General features: G+C 38.9%; 1 protein-coding gene and 1 long non-coding RNA gene across 2 annotated transcripts in view; one reads left to right on the forward strand and one right to left on the reverse strand.

Annotated features, from left to right (window-relative positions):
* The window catches only part of LOC146856078 (uncharacterized), a 70,094-nt gene that overhangs the window by 23,303 nt on the left and 27,758 nt on the right, over nucleotides 1-19,033 (forward strand). The gene's annotated exons all lie outside the window — the stretch shown is intronic.
* The window catches only part of ABCD2 (ATP binding cassette subfamily D member 2), a 165,660-nt gene continuing 157,145 nt past the window's right edge, over nucleotides 10,519-19,033 (reverse strand). The window contains exon 10 of the mRNA XM_085654102.1: nucleotides 10,519-12,822. Coding sequence (XP_085510228.1) covers nucleotides 12,612-12,822 — 211 coding nt within the window. The 3' untranslated portion in view covers nucleotides 10,519-12,611. The remainder of the gene's footprint in view (nucleotides 12,823-19,033) is intronic.

Here is a 19,033-nt window from a genome sequence, read left to right on the forward strand (position 1 = left end):
TGTGAATGCTGACGCTAAATCGTGTTTGCATCATGTCTGCATCATGCTATTAACAGAACAACTGTTTCCTCAGATACCCAGTCTGTATATAGCAGAGTCCCAAATATTTTACTTATATTTATAAGGTGTAATATCTCTGATTTGAAAGTGCCCCTCAGTGACAGAATCACAGAACATTTTTTACTGTGTCTTGTTAGAAAGAGGTGCCTCGGGAGTCCCATAAACTGAACCCGAATAAAACACCACAGTTACCTCAGGAGAACGGTTTTAAAGATTAGCTGCCAACCGCATAATACAAGAGAGACCCCTTTTATTGCAAGAATTGTCCGAGAGCCACTGGATGCAACATTGCATAGCTTTCAAAAAACGAATTCACTATCAGATACACAAAGGACAGAAGTAAAATGTTCTTGAGTTTCCATGAAAGAACAAAATCATTACCTGCTTTTGACTAATTTTCTACTATATATATATATATATATATATATATATATATATATATACACACATATATATATATATGTTTATAGAATTGAATTAAATCCAGAAATGAGTAAATTCAAGTTGGAGTTGGAAAAGCAGATTGAGAGCCATGAAGAATCAGTCCAACTACGGAAACCCACGAAATTCCAGCGTGACAAAGATGATTATACAAACGGAAGGATATGTACTTATGCCAGGAAATTTGATCTTCTAAAACAACAGGATAAAACAAATGAGACCAGCAATATTTCAAGCAGCATGTCATCCTTGACCTCAACAGATGCAAGTGAGGGCGAGACGGACCCCAAGGGGAGGGGAACACAACGGTCTATTTTAGGGGATATGCAGCTGGTACTCCAGCAACGACAATGGGAGCAGAGCATGGGTACACAGTCGCCGATTTACAGAGGACGAAGCAGAGGCAAACCCCGTGCCCACGGCAACACACCAGAAGAGGAAAAAGGAACCAGTACAACAGAAAAAGTGGGAACAACAACAAGGAGTATGAGGTCAAAGAAAACCTTTTAGAATCGCATCAGGAACTTGCGATCATCAACGTCAGAAAGACAAATGATGAAACCGGAGTTATCCTTGCTAAAATGCGGCCTGAATTTCTGCCCAATCATGCATATGGACCTGGCACAAACCAGAATTGATTTATATCAATATATGCGAAAAATCAAATTGGCCAAAGTATTCATGGAAAATCAACAAATGAAAACTCAAAGGATAACTACACAACCCAGCTCGGAGCTATTGGCACAGGATGCGACTAGTTTAATGACATTAATCAATCTAGATACAACAACTGAATCTGACAACCTGAATCTGGAGGAAGCCTGCCCACAGATTGGCGCAGATCTGAGTGAGAAAAAAAAATCTAAGTTTTATCCGCAATTACCAGCCGGTAATAAAATTGATATAGTTCATGAAGCAATAATACATGATATGTATAAAACAAAGAAAATGAGATACAGTGACAACTTGAAACCAAAAGAGAGAAAAGCCTTTCAGGAATTGACCCAGGATGATGAGATTGAAATAAAAATAGCGGACAAAGGAGGGAACATCATTATATGGGCTAAAAAGGACTACATTAAAGAAGCCCATAACCAATTGAGGAACAGTGAGCATTATGAAAAACTACATACAAATCTGACAGCGAACATGAGAATAGAATTGGACAAAAAATTGCAGAAATGGCTAAACATGAACCTAATTGATATGGAAGAATGTAAATATTTGACAACAACATTTCCTATAATGGGTGCTATGTATTTTTTACCAAAGATACACAAAAATCGCACAAAGCCACCGGGACGTCCTATCGTTTCTGCAAAGGGCTCACTATTTGAAGCAGTAGCAAATTATGTAGATCACTTCTTAATGCCATTTGTCCTAAACCTCAGTTCCTACATTAGAGACACGAGTGACCTCTTGAGACACCTCGATGGAATTCCATGGCAGGAATCTTATAAATTAATCACCATGGACGTGGTGTCAATCTATACAAACATTGAACACAATGTGGGAATTACAGCATGAGTACTTCCTGAAGGATAGAAACATTCATTATGTGCAACACAATGAGATGTTCCTCGATATTATCTGGATGTGTCTGACTGAGAAGGTGAAGAGATCTACAGACAAGTAAAAGGCACAGTGATGGGCTTTTCAGTTAGTCCGAGCTATGCCTGTCTAGCGATGGGCTGGTGGGAGCAAAAATGGTCCTGGAGATTAGATAATGATCAATTTGTCAACAAAACAATATTGCGGCTCAGATTCATAGATTATCCTCTGGGATGGATCAAATGAGGACTTCACTGAATATTTTAACATTCTGAACTCCACACCAACAAATTTCAAATTCACTTATGACATCAGCCAGACAAGGTTAACATTCCTAGATACAGAGATTTATATCCAGAATAATCCTATTCATACCACTCTTCACAGAAAAGCAACAGCAACAAATGCGACATTGCATGCGGAAAGCTTTCACTAACAATCATCAATCCAAAACATTCCGTATGGCGAGTTTCTTCGGATACGCAGAATATGTCCCAAAAACTCGGAATGGGAAAAACATAGCAATTTCACGACACAAAGATTTGAGAAAAGGGGCTATTCGGCAAAACGAATTGCAAAGGGTTGGAGTAAAAGTGACCAAAAAGAAAGGGATTCACTCTTGAAACCAAAAGTAACACCAAAGTAACACCAATACAGGAAGAGAAATCAGAAACGATTCGATTTATTACAACATATTCGAATGAGTCAAAGGCAATGAAAGAAATACTCCTGAAGAATTGGAAAATTCTCCAATTGGACCCAATAGCTGCTAAAATTGTGGGAAAATATCCTAATATAACTTACAGAAGAGCAACTAATTTAAAGGGCCGTTTAGTTCACAGCCACTTTCGAAAAAATAAGAACAAATCTATGCGATGGTTCAAAACAAAAGGATTAATTAAATGCCAGAATTGCAAGGTGTACCAAATTGCTAAAAATGTCCAATTAGTGCAACTAGCAAAACTGAAGAATTTGGAAAATTGAGGAATTTATTACGTGTAAAAGCCAGTACGTGATATATGTGATCGAATGTCCGTGCTCATTAAAGTATGTGGGAAGCACCATTTGTGAACTTAAAAAACGTATTCTGGAACACGTCAGGGCTACAACAAACATCGGACTAACGCAGTAGCCAAACACATGGAAACGCCCCACGGAAGTGACTGGAAGAAATTGAGATTCTTTGCCATAGAAACCATGAGCCGCTTAGAGAGAGACGGAGATCGTGAGAGACGATTACGATAGAAAGAATCCCGCTACATATTAGATTTCAGGTCCTTCAATCCATATGGGCTGAATCAAAGCAAAGAATTGTATGTACATTTGTGAACTTAGCCACTGACTCAACTTGCTTCTCGTGTGTGTAAATAATAAAAAAAAAAACAGCATTTATAAAATGATCGGACAGATACATAACATCGTGAGTAAAGTTAAAACATGATCCTATGCTCAAGAATATATTGGGGATGTATATGCAGTATAAATGTGAGCATTCACTATAAGGTAAAGGAGGAACATCTATCTGCTTGGCGAATGTCGATTGTATATTGATTTTGGACTCCTGATCGGTAATAAAGTGCAAGTAATCAAATTGCTCACTGGGGGGGGGATATTTTGAGGCTACCCTGATCATGAGAATATTGGAAAAAATGATCATGAATGACCAATCAGGGAGATTAATGAGAATTAATCATCTGACTCAGATAGTAATGAATGTATAAGCTCGATAAATGCATTTTGAAAATGAAATAATTGAAATTATGAAATGTATTTGACTTGACTTTATTTTTCTTCATTTTACTTTATCTATATTTATGTTTTGTATCTTGTATTTAATTATTTAAACTGTGATGAGAAAACTATTATTTCATTGCATTTATGATTTTGCGACTCAGTCCTCATAAGTAATTCTTTGTGAAAACCACAACTCCCATAATGCCACAGTTGTGTAAACAGGAAATTACGAGATTAATGTATATCTGGTGTGAGTACACAAGGGGGTGTTGCCGTGATCAAGGTCTCTGCGAGACCGAAACGCGTTGGTCCTGTGGTTCCATGGACTGCTTTATCTTAATTTGTTAAATTTATTGTTAGTAAAAGAAGAATTATACAATCTCTTGGAGTGCGGCCCAGTTCTTTCTGTCACAAAGGAAGAGTGATTGAGTAATTAATATATTAATAAATATATATATATATTTATATACTATACGGAAATAGATTCGCTTCTTTAAAAAAATATGAGGTTTATTATGTCTCACTGTTTGGGTGTATCTTTAAATAACATAGTGCTTAGATAATCATAATGCTTAGGTAATCATGCCATAGAACAGTGTTTCCTAAACGTTTTAGGACCACATCCTGCTTTTTAGTACGACAATCTTTTGCGACCCACCTAGCTTTAATGGACATGAGGCAGGCAATTTTTTAAAGTAATAAAGCATCCTAAGGTAGCACATAGTTATTTCAGACAGCTCATTTTGGTTTGAAATTGTTATAACATTTGCACAGACACAGTTTTATAGATAAAACTATACTGCACACAAATGCTAATGTGTGGGAATCATGTGTCAGTAAATATTTATTATTAGTGCATCACCCAGTAAAGTGTTTACATTTTTTCTAGGCCTACTAAAATCTTTGTATCCATCACACTTCTGAATTACACAAAAGTGTGCTCCATTTTGCTTTCGCAACTGCTGAATGTGTTCAGTTAATTTACAGGTATTTCAACTTGTTGTGTATTAGGAAATAATTACATCCTTCAGCTTTCCTTTTTACACTTCATGTACCCCAGCCGAATTGTCACATAATTCACTTTACTTTCTTTTTCTGACTGCAAAGTGAGAGGACTTTGTAAAACTCAGTCCTGTGTTAAAAAAAAAAGTTAGCAGAAGACATTGTCTGACACTTGACCTCTGTCCTTGAAGGGCAGCAAATGTAACATGATAAATACAGAATTTAAAGGCATCTTTATTTATTGCCTGGACTTTTCGGCTTCTGACCAACTCGCAGTTTGGGAAACACTGCCACAGAATATGCAGCATAATATACAGTTTCCAGCAACATGCTACCATGCTGTTCCTTCTGCTGGATATGAATCAAATCTGGTGAATGAAATTCATATGGTTTGATCAAGCCATTAACCCATTACAGGCAGGGTCACTAGAAGACTCCATGTCTCCTGGACACGATGCTTCCATTCATTAGTAAGAAAAAATGCATTCTGGGAGTTATAGTCTTGGTTAGCTTCAATTGGATCAACACATCTGTAGCTAGGTAGCTGTTAAATGAAAGCCCAGAACTAGAAACATGGCGTAGCTGTGACCTAGAGTTAGATGGCAACCATACAAGCAGGTGAAACAATTGATCCAAGCAATCGCTAGCTTTCTCCTACCTCTCACTTATGAGCCTTCGCACTTGGGACTAAGACGGGCTCCTAATTAGAGAATTATAACACACTCCTGAAGTCAGCCAAAGCTCATTAACTCCAGCAACCATTAAAATAAAAAACAAACCAGTTTATCAAAACATTCTAAGCAAATCCTTGGGGAACCAGATGTAGGCGAAGACGAAATAGCCTGGCAGTTTATTACTAGCTTTTACCACAACCTTACGACCGCTGCTAAAATAGCATATAATATTCTTATCTTATTTTCCAGGTGTCACCTCGCCAGCAGTATTGTTCAGACTTACTGAAAAAGGCCCTTTGTTGTAACACCCACTGTGGCACCGACACGTGGTTACTTTGATGATTTAAGATATTTTTCAACACAAATAATTTAGAAGTGTTTGATCACAGCTTCTCAATTTCCTTACACAGAAGGTTTATAAGGTTTCCTCAAGTGTTGTACCCACCATGTGCTCAACAAACTAAGCTATGTCATTGAGAAGAGTCTATAGATAGTGTGGCTGCCACAAATCGCCCTTTCCTTTCAAGTCCTGCCATCATGTTGGTTTTATGGATGTATGGAAGCACTCAAATACCAATCTGAAATATTATACTCCTTCCAGGACATTTACACTTCACTCGCCTAAAGGTGGCAATGGCCGCGCCTCTGCTCGAGACAAAAGGTTTTGTTCATGCTCATGAAAAGACTAATTACCACTCAAATCTGTACATACATCCTTCATTCACATTTAATGTGGTAGCATAAGCAGGGCCGCTGAAATTCTGCACCTGTGAGATTTTCAGGTTATGGATTTACTGCACTTGCCACTTAATCCAACACCTGTGGCATGGTTTGCAGATTTTATTAAAAAAAAGTTTCTAGCTTAAAAAGTTACTAAACATAGGGCCAGGTGTGGAGCTGCGTGGTAGCAGGTCCTTTGCAAAGGTTAACTGGGCAGCTATCAGTTGCTGATTGCTGTATTCAGACACTGAACATTTACTAATGAGAGGATATGTCTGCCGAGACAGTATTAATGTGTGCTAAAATATAAAATTGTGCAATAATACTGCTAGAGAATGTGCTGCATTATACCCTATACTTCGGCCTTTCTTGCCTTAAAATTTAGCCTACCCGGCCATATAATTTGGTCTCCATTGTTCCATAATTCCAGTGAGCCTGGGTACATGACACTTGCTCAGTTTACGGTATCTTTACACTATGAGGGCACAATGTGAATCAGTGTTAGGTAGGGTATCGGTAGCGATGGGGCTGTCAGCATCACGGGTGTACACTGCCCGGTATAGGAATAGAATTCCACTCCAGGTTTTTCTTGGGCTGGAGTTGGTTGCTAAGAGTTTCCATCAGGCGATCCCTAGTTTCTCATTGTTAGGAAGACACCAGAGTCAAGTGGCATGTCCGATATGGTCAGGAGGCAGGGTAGAAAAAGTAGTGAAATTTCGTTTAAGCATTCTTTTTTTAATTTATTTTTTATATCTTTTTATTTGCATTTCAAACATAAGAAACACCAATACTGCGTTACAAGCTATTGTTTGCGTCAGAACAGCCATATATGACATGTGATCAATCAACACCGCAGGTAAAAAATAGGACAAATCAGATTTCTACAACCAATGTTCCACAAGTCGGATGAAACTCTTGTATATACGGGGTTCAGTCGTTTAAGCATTCTTGTGATGGTATGAGTGTCTTCTGAAAATTGGTCTGGCAGATATTTAAGGTATGACTGGATGGGAGACTTCATGCTGATGAGGCAGCACGTAGCCAACATTCATAGGAGCATATTCATCAAGTAGTTATCAAGTACTTTCGCCACGCAATGGGGCACATGGGTGATGCAAATATATAAGTAAGATTTATCAAGCCACACAAGGTCATCTTGCATGGCCCTGCATGGCTTGATAAACCTAGAGTAACGCAATGCAGCGCAAATCACTGCACGCGTTACTCTGCCCTGGCGAGGCGTTCCATGGGTGAAGCACGGGTGTTCCTACGCATCCATCCAAGGATTTTCGCACATTCCCATATTTACCACTACTGGTAGACCTGGGAATGCGTCAAAATGGTATGACTCCCCAGGTGAGGCGTAACAAGAAGAAATATCTTTATTCTCCTTGTTACTTTCTCTTTCTATCTGTGCTGCATTCTGCAGCAAAGATAGAAAGAGGAAAATGTCCCAGAAGATTGTTTTTGTTAAAGAAGGTGTCCCTTTCTGCACAAAAACAATACTGCCGACAACACAGACACTCTTGCACCAGGGTGAAAGAGTGCCTGCGTTGGCGCTAGGCAGCTATATTGAAAAGGGAGAGGGGCCTTTCTCAGCCTGTTTAGTTGGATGCTTTTTCCTTTAACTACTGGGCTGATCGTCAGAGAAAACAAAATTTCGGAACCAAATAAACAGTAAATCTGAAAGAAATTGACAGTTAAATAATTTTGTATTAATGTGGCTGGTGGGGTTTGCTCTGTTCTTATTTGTCTAAAATCCGCTCTTTATTAATAGAAATCAGAAGCATAGTATTTTTACAAACAAAGCCGCAGCACCATTATTTTTAAGAAAACTACTATACATTTGCAGTAGAACACTTGCATAGAAATTTGCCTAATAAATTTATTTCAAGAAGCAATGCTGCTTTTGAGCACCATGGCATTTAAAGGTATTGCTTTGTGCCAAAATGGCGCTGCAGAGATAATTAAACCCAATGAACCTAGAAAGAACATAGAGAATTTTAAGACTGGTATGTAGGGGCTAACCTTTGTGACTCGTTTTCAGCTATCTTGCCTATACTTCATGAGTGGGTCAGACAGTATCACTTCAGAGATCCTTTGATTCATTCCAATAGGCCGAAACGTTCTCCTCTCTACAAAAGGAAATGTGTGACAGCTCAGACATATTTAGCTTTCTGTGATTATTCCTTCTTGTGCCTCACTTTTCACAGAGCACTGAGCTGCCTGAGCGTTTGAGGGTTTTCTGTCACCAAAACGTGAAATTGAAACCAATTTTGGAGCCTGCTGCTTACTCAATTTCACTTGAATTGCCTATGAAATGAATTGATTGAGTCTTTGCAGCAATGTTATCTGCAATCTTATTGCTATAAATTGGAGCATTTATGAGAGTTAATGAATTCCTGGGAGCTGCTGTTACAAGTCTCCTTGCATAAGGCATTCCATACTTATACTGCCAATCTCACCAACCTGCTTTATTTTGGATAAAATAGGACGCACCAAGGAAAGCTTCAAGTGGCCAAAACTCTGGCATACCACCTGTGGCAGAAATAAATCATGTTGGCCATGTAGCAACAGCCAAGGAGACGTTATAGTGGCTCCAGGTGGAAACCAGATGCAATTTAAATTCCTCAGTCTGTTCCAGCATTGTGTACAAGTGTCAGACCACAAACAAATCTGAAATAGTTACGTTCTCTCCTAGTTGGAGAAGCTGAGGGACTGCTCAGGCCCTCTTCTTGTCATCTCACACCTGTGAAAGGTGGCAGATTGAATCACTACATCAGGTTCCTGGAATTCTCCTCCGGGGATCCTTGGACATGCAGCCTCCTTTAATAAAATCATATCAGACCCCAAGATCACTCTTTTACTTCAGTATATCACTCATTTTACTGAGCCTCTGTACCTCAAGATGCCCTGGCATGTAGTGCACCATATTAGTCTTTCACACTCAACTGCATGTGTTTTGCCAAGTGCTTCAACTGAGCTTAAGCAGAATACAGTTTAAAAAAAAACATTATTGCAATAGGTTAAAGGTTATAAATATATAACTTTACAGCTGGAGTTTTAGGCCTAGGGGTCTTGCATGCTGTGCATTTGGTCCCAATACCACTTTCCAATCAAAAGTTACATTACATTTTATACAGCAGGAGTATACCCTGCAGCAGGGTTGATAGTAAATATACTAAATCACATGCTATGTTTTAGAAGTAGTCAGTCAAATATGCCCCTCACTCCTACTTTCCATGCCTGTACTCTTTGCAGTTGTGCAGAGGACCTCAACACAAATATTTCCTAACTAGAGTAACAGTCATGACAATGTGGAAGCAGGAATGCCTATTCTTTTAAACACAGTACATGTAGATGGGTATGATCAGTAGGCTACAGACACTGTAATGGTCACAATAACAGACGTCGGGAGCTAATAGATGGAATGAACGTGGCACAAAAGAAGGATTTTCTTACTACTAGAGAGACTCAGTGCGGCAGTCATTTGTAAGCTAAAAGACTGGTCCCAGAAACAAAATAACAACTTTGGTGTGGGGGTGTTGGGACAGAGGCATTTGTTAAAATACTAAAACATCCGGGCTGAGGTCGTTGCTCGTTCTATTCTCGATTATAGGACAGCCTAAAAAGTTTACAGTCCAAAGTATTGCTTTCAGAACATTCATCCTCAAGAAACAAACTCTATACTGATCAGTAGATGGTTCAAAGAAACTGCGGTCCTCTGCCTGCGCTGCAAAACAATATTCTACCGGGCACTGAATCAGCAATACAGTCTATCAAATGTAGGCAACGTATGCCAACTGGAGCATTAACCATTTTAACAAACCAGATCCAGAGATTGCCTAAGTAAATAACATGGCAATTGCCCTTTCAAGCTGAGTCCCTTCACACATTGAAACACAAACAAGAAGTAACTATTTTCAGCAGAGCAAATACACTGAAGCCTGACATTCAGTATAAATTGATGGACAATCTTGAACCAGAGGAATGTTAGAACATTTTAAACAAAAACATCACGGCTTTGTTCTTGTCTTCAGTAAACCCTGATGATGGTGGACCTAGAGAAGCCAGAAAAAAACACACGTCTATAGCTGTTGCAAATACAAATCCTCAACAGGACTGGAAACTTACTTTGGCTGAGGAAACGGATGAAAACGGTAATCGAGCAATAATAAATAAGAGACAGAGTCTAAACTTGGAACTTCACTAAGCTCTTCTTCTGGGTTTTGGCCCTGGCTGGTAGTTTAACAGCGATATTTCTGGACCTCACTTAAGACAAAAAGCTAGTATGAATTTGCACTATCTTCATGAAACACAGTACAGAAAATTGTAAATACCAGACCTTTATTCTCTTTTGAAATGACAAAAGCAAAGCAATGTATATTGCTTTTGAGAACAACCATCTTTATGAAACTAACATGAAACAGAACAAAGTCCAGTGGAATTCAATTGTTGGTTCCATTTTGAATTTAAAAGACCAAAACAATACAGTTATTTGATTGGACAAGGTTTGTCTAATTAACAGTTTGTAACTACCGTATTCACAAGCACCTGTTTAAAAGACACATTTTAAATAAATAAGGAATGATACGAAGGGAAGTCATTTGTGCTGAGGGAACAGCTATTTTTAAAATTGTCATGATTTCAAACAAACTCCGAAATAAAAACTTTTAAAAATGATGAATTTAGTAACGATTCCATATGAGTTTTACAACAGACTTCACGAAACATATGTTTTGCAGTTGTAAAAAATAAACCAAAAGTCAGCCCTTTTGGTATGTAATTTACAGTCTATACAGTTCCGCGTAAACTACCACAATTTTTGGTTCTCCTGAAATATAGTCACATCTTTAAGGCTCAGAAAGCAAGCACAGAACCATTGGCGGAATTCCACAAATCTATTATGTACAGTTTTCGGACTTTAAAATTAGGATTGGGAATACATATATTAGAATTAAAAAAGGAACAAAAACACTCAAAATAATTGCTAGATTACCATTATACCATGTGCATTAGGGCAGGGGGATATGACTGAATATCCCCCTCAGATTTTAGTAGCATGTGTCCATACTGAAAGTCCACTATTTTACAACATTGTTTCCAAAATGTTCTCCTTGGCCCATCATACAATGATGTTTGGCCTCCCCCGAATGCTTGGGGCAAAATTACAGCTCTATAGTTCGTGATTGCCTAACAAAGGCAGCAGGAGAGTATGTTGTTGGTCATAGGCTACCACCATGATATGAGACAACATCGCCCACTGTTCACTTTAGATGGTGACCTGCTTGCGGCTTTATGCGATGAAAATACATTTTTGGGAGAGGTATAAAATCTTTGTTTCATGACTATTGCTACTCCGCTATACAGTATACCAAAGTATAAACATCAGCCTACTTGTTTCCGACCTGAGATATCTTACAACATAAATTGAAGGTACGACAAAGTTTAACTCTATAATTGATTACCTATGCACACACAAAATATTGAATATTGATCTTAAAGTACTTTGAATATTTATTAAAAATAACAATATTATCTCATGGTTTTGTTCTATTGTTTGACACAGCTGTCTGCATCAATTTAAAGAAAAAAAGAATTCAAGACTTTTTGACTTTTAAATTGTTCAGTGCGATTTCTCTTCTTTAAAACAAATGACTTCCATGCATACGCAATTCACTCACATGCATGAATGAGTAACTCATGCTGCAGTCGCCTAACATTGATGATATTGCACAAGTGCAAAGGCCAGCCTACATTTAAGCCTACATTTAAGTGTCAAGCAACCATAATATTCACATTCATCACGTCAACAGAATCATTGGAAACATATTCAATTAAATTAAACTAAACATGGATCTGTGTTTTTAAAAGTGACAGTCCTCTCGGCCAAAAATCTGAAAGGGAATTGCATTCTCAGGCAAAATAGTTTAAAATGACGGGTATGTAAATTGTATTTTTTACTGAGTATAGTAACTAGGCAAAATGCCAACTCAAGTAGCATAGAACTCACCTGCAAATGGCCTATATCGGTAATTTCAGAACTAAACTTAATTCTACGGGCATGTTATATTTTCTTAATTTCTCTTGCATTAGTGTGTACCTGAGATTTTGGTCTACACTTGTATCAGGGTTCTCATGTCCAATCAGCATTCTTTTTGACAGCAGTAAACTCATGCGCGCTTGTACTCACAGGATTGCTTCTTCATTGTGCCTCGTTGGCCATACTGCATGTTTGGTTATTTTGTCACTTAGAATCACTCCTATCTTCTATCATTCCATAACACTGAGGTTTGCAGATCACACTTTACAGCATTAAGATTGAATATCGAAACATGCGCACAATACAATCCGGTTGCCTCATTGAACACATTTTTAGTTCTTAACTAAAAAAATATAGTAAGGGTCTCTTTGCGCACATTCAGATATTTACTCTTCATTGTCGACTGTTTTCAGCACCGAATCTTCTCCAAGTATTTTGCAAAGTTCGTTAAGCCTCCTTTGCATTTTAGGAATGCCTGCAAGTTGCGATTCTAGTCTTTGTTTTTCATCACTTAGGGATAAGCGAGTAGCAGTGTCCAGATGCTCAAAGCGCCAGCCTCCTTCACCATCAAACTGCAACAGATGTGTGTGGTATTTCCTGCAGGAAAAAGTAATATTGGAGAAGTTTTATGATGTAAGGTTCGCACAAAGATATTCAGCACCGTATCCGATGTTAATGTATAGGAAAGCACTGATCAATTACTTGGCCTCTTGGGGCTATTGTCATTGTAGGTTCAGGCCTCAACACTCCAGTAAACCTACTTTCCATACTCAAATTCTTATGTGAATTTGGTCCCGGTGTCAACATAATGGTCCTATTCCTTAATTTACTTGAAGAAGGGGTCTTCAGTTATATAAAAAGTGACTCACAATCATCAAAAACCACTTCAGCACACCTGGGGCAAATTTTGCCCCAGTGCTGGATCCCTTTTCCTGTAAGAACATTTCACTCCCAAAAATGAAATTATGTATCATGAAAACCATTGATGATGCCTATTTCATTACATTTTGGTACACTTTATTAATAAAAAAAGGCCATTCATGGACAAAAAAAGTCAGAGGTAAATTGAAGGAGCAGTGGAAGTCTATTCAGACTCTGATGTAATACCTCTATTCAACAATCACTGGGAAATATTGATATATAATGCCTCTCTATCTAATAGAAATAAAATCTGTGGCAGAGTTAAAGGCTAGACCACCAATACTTTTATCATGGCGCCTTTGAAACATTATGGCTTTGCTTCAGTAGGAGCTCAAAGAAAATGGGTGCAGTGTTTGGATAGACGTGCCATAATTCTAGATATTTTGCAGATCATCAGAGGATGTTCTGTTTTGGGTAGGCCGTAGAAAACAAATTGTCTCCTAGGATTTTTTTTCTATTGGTTTCTTGCAGAATAAACTAAAATACAATGAAGAATTTGGTGATGATTGTATTGTTATTGTAATATTACTAGAATTAGAATAATTTGGAATATTTGCGAGTGTTAATAACAGTTATAATGTATTTTCTCTCTGTGTCAACTCTTACCTTGCTTGATACCCTGCCCTGATGAAAGCCTTATAAACCAAATGTGCAAGGAGGGTGGGATAGCAATGCCGGTTTCGGACTGTTTAGCAAAGTAACATGATTGCTATATATTTGCGACTGTATCTCCATAATTGCACTAGTGGCTCTGTGTAATGAAAAACTAAATTAAAAATATCAGGTACTGAATTAATCAAACACTTACCCTCTTGACTACTTTTCAGGGATCTCCTTTCTTCCCCACAAGTTCCACCTTGTCACCCAGTAAAGTAGATCTGGAGTAAACATGGATGGAACTACTGGTAACAATATTGAAGGAAATAAACCAGGGCAAGCGCACCATAGATAGAGGCCATTGTATTGTAATTGCATTTATATAGTGCTTACTACCCCTGATGAGGCGTCAAAGCGCTTTTTCAGTGAGTAGCACACAACTCTGGACACCATAAAGGATTAGTGTTGAATTAGTATAGTGAAATATGAAAGCAATTTGAGTGGTGGATATATTAGTCAGTTATTTGGACTCAGCAGGATAGCGGAGGGATAGAAGAGGGAAAAAGGTTTGCATTTATATAGTGCTTGTTACCCCTGATGGGGTGTTGAAGTGCTTTTTCGGTGAGTAGCACACTACTCCGGAACCTATAAAGGATTAGTGTTGAATTAGTATAGTGAAATATGAAAGTAATTTGAGTGGTGGATATTAGTCAGTTATTTGGTTTAAGAAGGATAGCGAAAGGACAGAAGAGGGAAAAAAGGTTTGCATTTATATAATGCCTGGTACCCCTGATGGGGTTTTGGAGGGTTTTTTTTTCAATTAGCACGCTACTCAAGAAATCAAAGGATTATTGATGAATTAGTGGAGCGAACTATGAAAGTCATTTGAGTGGTGGATATTAGTCAGTTATTTGGATTGAGAAGGATAGCGGAGGAATAGAAGAGGGAAAAAGGTTTGCATTTATATAGCGCTTGCTACCCCTGATGGGGTGTTGAAGTGCTTTTTCGGCAAGTAGCACGCTACTCTGGAACCTATAAAGGATTAGTATAATGAAATATGAGTAGACATCTTAGTCTGTGATTTGGATTGAAAAGGATAGTGGAAGGATAGAAGAGGGAAGGATTTAGACTTTTTTTTGTTTTGAAGATCATAGCAGTAGGAGGAAGCTTGGGGTGAGTAAAAGGGATGTGGAGGGGAAGAGTCATAGGCAAGGGTTTAGAAAGGCTTGTTTTGGGGGATCGGTATAGTAAAAGAGGTATGAGATCATGCAAGGAGGGTTAGAGTAGGGAAGAGTCTAGAAAGGGTTATTTTGGGGATCATAGTAGTGGTATGGGGTTGAATGAGAAAGTGGAGGTAGAGGATATATTGATAGAGGTATATGGTGAGAAATAGGGTAGTGCATTGGATATGCTGAATTAGAAGAAAAGTAATAAATATATAGATCCATAAGTACATGGAAAATATACAGATGCATAATGGAAAGAAGTATATGTAGATTAAAGATATTGAGAGAGGCATAGGGTGAGAAATAGGGTAGTGCATTGGAAATAGTAGTAGAAAGCGGTTTGAGATGAGTGAAATAGTTGAGGTAGAGGATACATTGAGAGAGGTATAGGGTGAGAAATATTAATTGGGGTGGATAGTAGACTACCACAAGTAATAAAGTTACTAGCCTGTTAGGTCCAGGCAAAGGTCTCAGTAATTTAAACCTGAGCTGAATCCTTGATAGATATGGCACAGGCAGACAGGGGTTTTAACTTTGAGAATATGTGTAAAGCATTTAAAAGTACGAAAACAGTTAAAAAGTAAAAAAACATAACACAATAAAAATCCCACTCGAATGTATAAAACTAGGCAAAGTTCCATAAACAAAATGGCACCAAAATGTCAAAAATCCAACAAGGGGAGAGCAGATATGAATTAGTAATGATTTAAGACCAACAACGCCAAGAAAAATTAAACTGTTAATCAGTATTCACAGTTCATGGGTGACTGGCATTATGTGTTATTTCAGGCCCAGTGCGATGTAGTGCACGTCGAACATGTGAGCAGGATCTTCACAGTCAAATCTTTCATCTAAGGACATAGGGCCTGCTTTATTTATTTTCAGATGGGGTTGACTCCATCAGGGCAACGGAGTATATTACTCCGTTGCCCTGACAAAGTACCCACTTACCAAATTTAAAAAATGACCGCAAAGCCAGCTGTCATTTCTAAAGCGTTGGCATGAACCACCTTCACAGTGATTTCTGTCAATGTGTTTTTTAGGTTTGAAGCCCAGCTCCATCAAACTTTTTTTCACTTATTTAAAAATAAATAAATTTCGAAGTGAAACATTTCTTTTAAAAACAAATGCCTCCCTTGCAATGGGAGCGATCTCCCATGGTGATTGGGGCATGTTAAGCTTTTTTCTGCCCTTACCACTAGAGTGTGCCTGGTGATGGGGAGTCAAAAAATGGCTAGAAGTCCACACATCTGAGTTAGGTGGGTGGATATAAAGCCAATTTTTCGACTGCCCTTACTGAGTCTTCAGCGTGCCCAAACTATGGTCAGGGTGAGCAGACCATCATCTTGGTGGTAAGAATACTCTGTTGCAATGGAGTATTCTTACCACCAAGATATAAATCTGGCTCAATCTTAGCCTCTGGAGAGAAATTCAAAATCCTTCAGTGGTGTTAGGTTGCAGTGAGTATCCAAGGAAGTTCTCTTGAAGTTGGATAGCCATTTGATGAGGTCTTGCTAAAGTTGTTGGTTTTGGTGGGACAAGTTAGAGTGGGAAAAGTTCAAATTTGATGAGGTCTTGCTAAAGTTGTTGGTTTTGGTGGGACAAGTTAGAGTGGGAAAAGTTCAAATTTGATGCCAAGGAAGACAGACTTTTCGCACCTACATGCAGTCGAGATTTCTACTTTGCCTTAGTCTGTTTTTCAGAGCTCAAAATCTTGCAGCGGAACAAGGCTGCAGGCTGTATCGGACTATGAGGTCCACGAGGCCAGATACCTTATCGCCAAGGGTCAGATGAAACAGAGTTGCTGTTGTGGAAAAGGTCCGAGAAGGTGACCCATTTTTCTAAGTCCCAACTTTTCAGAGTTTGTTGGATAAGTCCAGTTGGCCACAGGCAAGTGTCCCAGGACCTCAGGGACAACACGTAGAGGTCAAGATTCACTCTAGTAGAGGCCACAAACAGAGTCCAGTTGAGGTCCAGTCCAAATGGTCAGGTGGGGACTTCAAGAAAAAGACATCTTGCAGCTTGGCATGTCCCTGTAGACACACAGGTCAGTAAACAGGTCACTGGAGTTCACTTTTTTGTCCTGGGTACAAGTGGAATTAGGTCCAGCCCTTCAAGCTTCCTCACAGTTCTCAAACATCAGATGCAGTACTTGCTCTTTCACAGGCCCATAAAGTGTTATAAGTGGGTGCCTTTCAGTGTTAAATTTATGATTGGCAGTAGCTAGAGGGTGGGGGCGGCTCCTGACTAGTCCCTCACTAAGGGGGTAAAAAGTCCCAGGGACAATGATACCCACATTTTCAGCAGTTCCTGTTTGCACTGCTACAGCTAATCCCACAGAGCACCTAACTCTTAAAATAAAAGATGCAGAAACCCTTTCTCCCTCTCTGCAGTTCCGGTGTGCTCACCTAGATGTTTGACCAGGGAAATAAGTAATCACCTCCTTTGTTATCACTAAAAACTGGTTCTGGGGATAGCTCCCCTTTCATTGGGTTTGGAGCCAGCCTGGTTGGGGAAACACAGGTGTTTCTTCCTCAGTTCTCACCTTCTATTTGCTTGTGAATGGGCAGGCTCTTTAAACGTTTATTACGTTAATGATGTTCCTGAGTCTCAATGGTCTGCAGTTTTAGCACCTCATTAGGTTCAAGCACTAGCTGGACAGCTGTTGCTGCTAGGCTAAAGCAAATTAGCCTCCAAGAGCTTTAAGAAGGGAAATGGTAACTTTCAAAAGTTTATTTTCCTAAATATTTATTAATAATCTAACTCTGCTATTAAATTGGATTTTTAACACATACTAAAATAGTTGTTGAATCATTTTTCCAGCTTGTCCCAAAAATGATAGGAGAAATATTATTTTAACCTGAACTCTAGTATTCTCATAGGACAACCAGAGCCTTCCACAGTGAAAACAGATTTTTTGAGCTTGTTACTGCATGGCCATGGTTACATTACATTTCTACATATCCCACTTTTGCATTCCATGCACCCCACATTTTGGGCTACAAATCTACAGTAGAGTGACGTATTAATATTGAAAAAGAAGGTTCTGTCCTAGTCAATAGTGTTCATTTGACATGTCAGGCTACAGGTTTAAACTGCAGCAGCCACACTACGATCGTAGGCCTCTAGTCATGTTTTCCTTGTCAAATAATATGCCCTTAAAGGAGAGCTAAATATTTCAATCACGGATTAGGAAATAGTTACATGTTTTAGAGGTGAGAGCACATGCATTGGGTAGTGGACAGCAGTGCCCTAGTGTGCAGAATCTAAAAAAGCAATACAATTCAGCATAGAAATGGAGAAGACCACACAAAATGGGGACGTTTCTCACACGGTCTATAACTGAACCTATATTTTTCTTTACATCGCTCTCACTCACAAAGAGTTCGGGTTCAAGCTACATAAATCTTGCTGGACTTGGCCCTTTTTGCAGGGGTATCCCCAAACATTTTACTTCTTCCTCCTATTTTTTTGTGACCTGTGTTTGTTGGTTTTAGGACTCTGGGCACTTTACCACTGCTGATCAGTGCTAAAGTGCATATGCTCTCTGTGTAAATTGTTATTATAATTGGTTCTCCCTGATTGGCATATTTGATTTACTAGTAGGTCCCTAGTAAAATTCACTAAGTGTGCCGGGGCTGGTAAACCAAATGCTACTAGTGGGCCTGCAGCACTGATTGTGCAACCCACATGAGTAGCCCTGAAAGGATGCCTCAGGGCTGCCACTGCAGTGCCTGTGCGCAGTTTGCCAACTGCCATGTCGACTTGGCAAGTGCACCCACTTGCCAGGCCCTAACCCTCCCTTTTCTTACATATAGGACACGCCTATGGTAGGCCCAAGGTACCCCCCTGGGCAGGGTGCAGTGTATGTGAAAGGTAGGACATGTACTGATGTGTGTAACATATCCTGATAGTGAAATACTGCCAATTTCGTTTTTCACTATTGAAAGGCTATCTTGTCTCATTGGAAAGAATGGGGAATGCTTTGTAACATTTTACAAGCATATCTTCGTATAGGGATAAGATAGAAAAATAAAGTTTAGGCTCTCTGAACTCAGAATTTA

Source organism: Triturus cristatus, chromosome 4_1, assembly GCF_964204655.1.
Source record: "Triturus cristatus chromosome 4_1, aTriCri1.1, whole genome shotgun sequence".
In the NCBI taxonomy this organism is placed as follows: domain Eukaryota; kingdom Metazoa; phylum Chordata; class Amphibia; order Caudata; family Salamandridae; genus Triturus; species Triturus cristatus.